The sequence below is a fragment of the Poecilia latipinna genome, unplaced genomic scaffold (genome assembly GCF_001443285.1).
Source record: "Poecilia latipinna isolate Pla-1442-1.1 unplaced genomic scaffold, P_latipinna-1.0 Scaffold1038, whole genome shotgun sequence".
NCBI classification, from domain to species: Eukaryota; Metazoa; Chordata; class Actinopteri; order Cyprinodontiformes; family Poeciliidae; genus Poecilia; species Poecilia latipinna.
Genome location: NW_015113654.1, coordinates 298,727 through 305,242, shown reverse-complemented (window position 1 = coordinate 305,242; position 6,516 = coordinate 298,727). Strand labels below are relative to the sequence as shown.

At 35.8% G+C, this 6,516-nt stretch overlaps 1 protein-coding gene across 1 annotated transcript in view; it reads left to right on the top strand.

Moving 5' to 3' along the window:
* Window positions 1-6,206, top strand: part of LOC106959016 (adenylate kinase 7-like) — a 12,570-nt gene extending 6,364 nt beyond the window's left edge. Inside the window, exons 6-18 of the mRNA XM_015051264.1 lie at window positions 60-143; window positions 630-718; window positions 807-897; window positions 1,000-1,077; window positions 1,253-1,402; window positions 1,543-1,671; window positions 3,704-3,812; window positions 4,673-4,801; window positions 4,895-4,966; window positions 5,060-5,257; window positions 5,416-5,633; window positions 5,709-5,867; window positions 5,951-6,206. Of these exons, the coding sequence (XP_014906750.1) occupies window positions 60-143; window positions 630-718; window positions 807-897; window positions 1,000-1,077; window positions 1,253-1,402; window positions 1,543-1,671; window positions 3,704-3,812; window positions 4,673-4,801; window positions 4,895-4,966; window positions 5,060-5,257; window positions 5,416-5,633; window positions 5,709-5,867; window positions 5,951-5,986 (1,542 nt within the window). The 3' untranslated portion in view covers window positions 5,987-6,206. The remainder of the gene's footprint in view (window positions 1-59; window positions 144-629; window positions 719-806; window positions 898-999; window positions 1,078-1,252; window positions 1,403-1,542; window positions 1,672-3,703; window positions 3,813-4,672; window positions 4,802-4,894; window positions 4,967-5,059; window positions 5,258-5,415; window positions 5,634-5,708; window positions 5,868-5,950) is intronic.
* Window positions 6,207-6,516: the final 310 nt, after the last annotated feature.

The window sequence follows — 6,516 nt, the reverse complement described above, 5'->3', positions numbered from 1 at the left end:
ATATATATATATATATATATATATATATATATATATATATATATATTCTCATTTTGCAGAAAGCATCTAAGCGCAAAGGTTACGTCGTATGTGCTGGATTTCAGTACGGGATGGGAGAAAATCTCTTCCACTACTTTTTTAAGGTAAATATAATAAATCCCTTATGAACACATAATTTGTATAAAAAAATCTTACCAAGTATTTTAGTGCAAATATCTGACTGCGCTTGAAATGAGAGAAAACTAACTTAAAAATAACTTTTGAACAGGACATAAGAGCTTGTTTTAAGTCAATAATCTCTTAATATTGGTGAAAAAGTTCTAATTCTATTGGTGCCGTTACCTAGCAACGCCATCCCCGTCACCTAGCAACCCAGTTCTAGTTGCATTGACAGATAATTTCACTTCTAACAAGACATTTTCCCATTTTATAAGTTAATTTACCTGCCAATGTGTTTTTTTAAACAATATTAAGAAATTATTGACTTAAAACAAACCCGTACCGCTTGCTAAAAAGTTATTTCGAGTGTAATAAGATATTTGCAGTAGAAACTAGACTAAAATTACTTGGTAAGATTTTGTGTTTTTGCAGTGTATTTTACATTTTTTGTCATTTGCATTTTTTTTTAGGTTTCATGGTCGATGGAGGAGCCAAAGGTTCCCATATTTGGAAGTGGTGAAAATTTTATTCCCATGATTCATGTTCGTGACCTTGGAAGGTAAATTTATTTATCGATGTGTAGTGTTGTTGTTTGTTATTTGGGTAAAAATTGGATCAAAACTGAACGGACTTCTAATTTATTGCAGAGTGGTCCAAGGCATCATTAAGGTGAAGCCAAGTTCAAGGTACATCCTTGCCATTGATGAGTCCAAGAACACGTTAGAGGAGGTTGTCAAGGTAGCATTTTACGTCAGAATTAAGCTATAATAACAATATCGTGTGTAAACCAATAAAACGTCATAAAATGTTTATTTAGCCTCTTATCTTTTAACTCTTTAGACTATTAGTGATGTACTCGGACCAGAAAAAATCTGCAAATTACTTCCAGAAGACGCCATCAGAATGAACGCTTTTAAGGTGCATTGTTGTATAAACGAACTCAAGACAAATCTTATTTTCAATGCTCTTTACCCTTTAATTTTTTCCCCCCAAAAAATCCCAAAACATGAGATGTAAAATCAAACCTGCAAAAAAAAGAAAAATCAGATGAATTTAATATTGATTCAACAGTTCAGTTTGTTTCTGGTAACAGCCGGAAGAACTGGACTGTCTCAATGTCAACCTGCAAGTGGAAGCTTCTATAGTCAGCGACTCTTTGACCTTTGACTGGACGAGTGAAGAAGGACTGGTGAAAAACATCAAGAACATCGTGAAGGAGTACAAACTCGCAAGACAGCTTCTCGTAAGTATTTAACCCTTCAAATCAGAGTGTTGTTTGTGTCAAATCCGTCTTTATCTAAATATTTGATAGATTAGAATCCCTCTTTGATACTAAGCTTGTTTTCAAATGACAGCAGTGGGTTATATCTTTATTTTCTGTAGCCGATTAAGATCTGCCTGATTGGCCCTCCGGCGGTTGGGAAGACGACTCTTGCCATGAAGCTCTGCCAGTACTACAAACTTCATTACATCAACGTCAAAAGCATGTTTGATGAGAAAATTACTCAGCTGGTCAGTGGAAACAAAATGCAACAGAGATACTCAGTGTATACTGCCCCCTTGTGGAAATGATTAAGCGTTTTCACATTTTGTTAAACCCAAAAGTGTTTTATTGTGAGTTTATGTGACAAACACAAAATCTTACCAAGTTTTTTTGGTCTAGTTTCAAGTGCAAATATCTTGGTACACTTGAAATAAGATAAAAGTGATGACAAGTAACTTTTCAGTAAGAAATAGGAGATTGTTTTAAGTAATATTGATGAAAATGTATTTGTTCCATGGGATAGATTATCTCATTTATACCACGACATTTTTCTCATATATAATCCAGGGGTGTCAAAAGTAATTTTTGTTTTGAGCCAAATCCAGATCATGAATGCTCTTAAAGGGCCGGTTGTACCAGAATGTGTTGATAAACCTGATCACAAACTGTTAAAAAAATCAATGAATCCTATTGAACAGCTTTTCAGTTCCTCCAGGATTTCGTAATTCCTTTTGTGATTTTTTTTGTGTTTGTGGCTCTAATTTGGAAATATTTGCACTTATTTATGAAGGTAAATGTGACTTTTTATTACTCGCTGTATAGGAGATCTGTATCATAGATCCTGGACTATAATCTGACACCAATTGAAGCTGAGGCAGCTGTTTAGTACAAGTAAGAAAGTTTTTGACAATTTTTGAGAAAAATCTACAATAAACTCCAGTTAGCACAATTTGCCAGTTATCAGCATAAAAGTGATATTTGTGTGAATTTCCATGATAATTCTCAAGAATCTCAAGGCCACATAAAAAGCTGTGGTGGGCCACATTTGGCCCACGGGCCTTCAGTTTGACAGGTGTTATAAGTGAATTAATTTGCACTGGAACTAGTATTTTTTCATTAATATTAAGGAATTATTGACTTAAATCAGCTTCTATTTCTTGCTGAAAGATTGCTTGTAAGTTAGTTTTAGTAAGTTAGTGCACTAAGACATTTTCACCAGAAACTAGACCAAAAATACTTGAAAATATTTTGTGTTTTCAGTGAATATATTAGGATTTGTACTAAGGATGAAAGTCATCAATCAACAAGTTATTATTGATCGACAAATGATTCATTAATAAGTGACCATTTTTTAAAAAACTTGACTTTTCTCTTGTATTCATAAAATGAAGGGATAATTTTTTCATAATATGTTAAATAAAAAAAGCACATGGTTCAATTTTAACATTATTTAGTGTTTGTTGTTTTTAATACTGACTGAATAAATAAAAATTTGTGGTTTTCACATCGGCCTTAACTTTGGACCTGCCACAGTGGCTGGGAAAAATTGTAATAAAAAACACCAGCTAATATTCTAAATGTAGATATTATAAATGTTTTTATTTTTTCTGCAATATTTCCATTTAAAAGAACCAATAACATGGTCCTTGTCATGATGTGTGGTTGAGAGCGGTGAGAGAGACGCCGGGAATCCCAGGTAGTCATGATGAAATATAATTTAATGAAAAAACCAGGAGGAACAACAGAAAATCTCTGGCAGCACAGGAACAGACACAGACGTGAGACACGACGACGATCCGACAAAGAACACTGACAACAGGTGGGACTAAATACACTGGGAGGGTAATCACAGGAACGACACACAGCTGGGATCAATCAAGACAGCCTCAGGGGAAAACAGGACTAGACAGACAGAAACTACACAGATCCTAACAGTCCTAGGTTTGGTTTTCTTGTCCTTTAAGTTTTATATCATTTTCCATCACACAGAAAAAAAACTAACCTCTTTTTTTAAATAAAATTTTATGTTTTTATTCATTTTAAATCCTAAAAATAGACATACAATGGGGATTATTTAAAAAAACAATCTTTCCAAATCTTGTGACATTTGGGACTGTAAACAAGTTTTTTGTTTTTGGCTGGCCTGAGAGTAAAATAGCTCCGTAAGTTATAAACGTTGTCGACTTTCCACTTTACTATTATGCTGTAGAGCAGCTGCAGCTCCATGACAAACATAAAGAGGTGTTTTCTGTCCACCATGTTTGTTTCTACGTTTCGCAGGAGACGATAATAGCTACCGAGGAGTATGAAGAAGAAGTTGCTGAAGAAGCTCAAGCTGCTGCACACGACCAGCTGGAATACATCCAGAGGACTCTGGAGGACAACGAAGGCGAGTTGACAAAATAAAAACACAACAGCAAAGAGTTTTCAGTCAACGGAGGCTGATAAATCCCAAATCCTAATTCCCGCACTGTAAAACATAACTTGAAAATGAAAGTCCACCTGCTGCCTGGAAAATCCAACTTAAGTCAACCAGAAAATTGTTTTGGTTTTAACTCAGAAATTAAAGATTTAACAAGAGACAACATTGTTTTTTAAGTTTATTAATCTTGAATTGTGAGTTTTAACTTATTGCTGCAATTTAAACCAAATAATTATTTCACAATAAAAAGAAAAAAAAAACTGCCCTCACCTAATTAAAGAACCACATTTCTCTATTATTTCATTCGTAATATCAAGTTAAAACAACTACTTATTGTATGTTAATATAATTTAAATTATTGTTTCAAATTGCAAGAACAACATTTCTGATCTGATAATGAATTTTATTAAATTCAGCTCAAAAACATTTAGTGTGAACAGAACATTATCCTCAAACTAATAAAAGAGTCAGATCAATATAACGCAACTCCATAAAAACATGCCGCTAAGCATTCTGGGAAATAATTCCCACTCCTGTCTTTTTCTTCTTTCAGTTTTTTTAAGTGCTAACCTAAAAACTCCAGTTTATTCAACTCTTGTAGGTTTGACAAAACTGAACAAATGTTAACACAACTTACTGCTGTAAGTTTATCTTTCACAAACTCACACATTCAGGTTCAAAATCTAAAACTTGACCAATTTATTTGACTTAAAAAGTAGAAAACAACTAAATGCGGCTCAAGTGTACGGAAATGTCCTTGAATTAAATTTGACTTTAAAAAGCTTTGATGTTGTTTGATTTTTTCTGTTTTTCCCTTGTTTTTTCAGGTGTTGTGACTGAGGACCTGATTTTTGAGGTTCTGCATGAAAAGCTTTACTCCAAAGGATCCATGAACCAAGGGTTTGTTCTGGACGGCTTCCCTGAGACTCTGGATCAGGCAAAGATGGTTTTTGCTGGTATGTTTTATCAGTCAATACAGCTTTTGTCAAATTAATGAATGAAAACGCATCAGTGTTATGAGTGAAATAGTGAATTTTCATTCTGTTCAGAGGAGAGTCAGGAGAACCAGGATGTAGATGTACTGTCCAAGATGCCGTGGTACAACAAGAGCGTCACCCCAGGTTCTGCTCATAGCATCAACTAGTCGCTGTAGTTAAAATGCATCAACTCAGAATTGCTCAAGTGTGTTTTTTCTTCTTCCATATCTGCATTAGAGTACATTTTTTCCCTCGAAGCACCAGATGATTTCTTGTTCAAGCGAGTGCAAGAGCTTCCAGAGTGCGTAGCTGAGAAGATGCGCTACACCCAGGACGAATTCAAGTCTCGTCTGGGTGCATACCGGCAACGATGCAGAGCTCCAGTAACTTTGTTGGACTTTTTTGATCACCGGGAACTCCATCCAGAATATTTAGGTAGTCTGCAAAACCATAATTGACCACAAGGGGTCACCACAGCAAGTCTTTTTGTACCTAATACATATTTATGTAAAAGAAGAAGCTGCTTGTATAAAGAAAACAAAAATTACGCCCTTGGAATATTAGGGGAAAATATAATGTTCTTCTTTTCCCAGACATCAGCTCAGATGATTCGGAGTACACATCTTCTATGAAGAAGATTATTGAGATTATAGGGGAGCCCAAGAACTACGGCGGGACTCCAGAGGAGCAGGCGGAGCAGAAGAGAAGGAAGGAGGAAGAGAGGAAGCAGAAGCTGGCGGCAGAGGCAGCAGAGAGGAAGGAGAGGAAGGCGGCTGCTCTGGCTGAGATGACGGGTCACTATGAGGACTGGGTGAGCTCAGAAACTAGGAGCTTTAAAAAACACCAAATAAAGATTGCTTAAAGCCTGTGAGTGTGCTTTTTGCAGAAGAAGAACCTGGGGATGGTGGTGGAGCAGGAGTCTGAAATGTTGGAAGCCAAAGCTCTTCCTCTCAGAAACTACCTGATGAAGTACGTGATGCCTTCGCTGGGCGAGGCCATGCTGGAGTGCTCCAAGGTCAAACCGGAAGACCCCATCGACTTCCTGGTGCTTACGCCGCAGCCCGTCACAAAGCTGGCCAGCTTGTTGATCAATCTGTCCTTTTCTAAGGTCTGTTCTGCTTCTCGCAGGCTGAACATCTTTTACGGAACAGCACAGAAGACTGAATGACATCAGATCTAAACGCCGTGGACAAATTGAGACGCTTTCTGAGCAATCACTCAAAATCCTAAGATGTTATGATAAAAAGTACACCACTTAATCCTCAAATCTAAATTCAATAAAAGCAAGTTTTATGCAATGGAAAATGTCACACTTTTGCAAAAATGTGACATCTGCATTTGTAAATGTTAATTAAATGGCAGATTAAAGAGCTTGTCTTTGTAAGTTTCCTTATTAACTCTTGGTTGTGAAATTTTGACATTCTGCATTTAGGGAAAACCAATTAGAGATATTTGACTAAACCTTTGAACTCAAAATTACAAGCTACTGAACTAAATAAACAGTTTAAATAACGAGGGAAGCAGCAATGTCCAAGGGATGAAAGGGACAAAATGCAAGGAAAAAATATGATTGGTCTAATTAAAAAAAAAAAAAAAAACAGTGTAAACTTAACAAAATGGCACCATTATTATTTTTTTTAAATATATCCTTTAACATTAGTGTTTATTACTTCCAGCATCTACTCTGACCATTC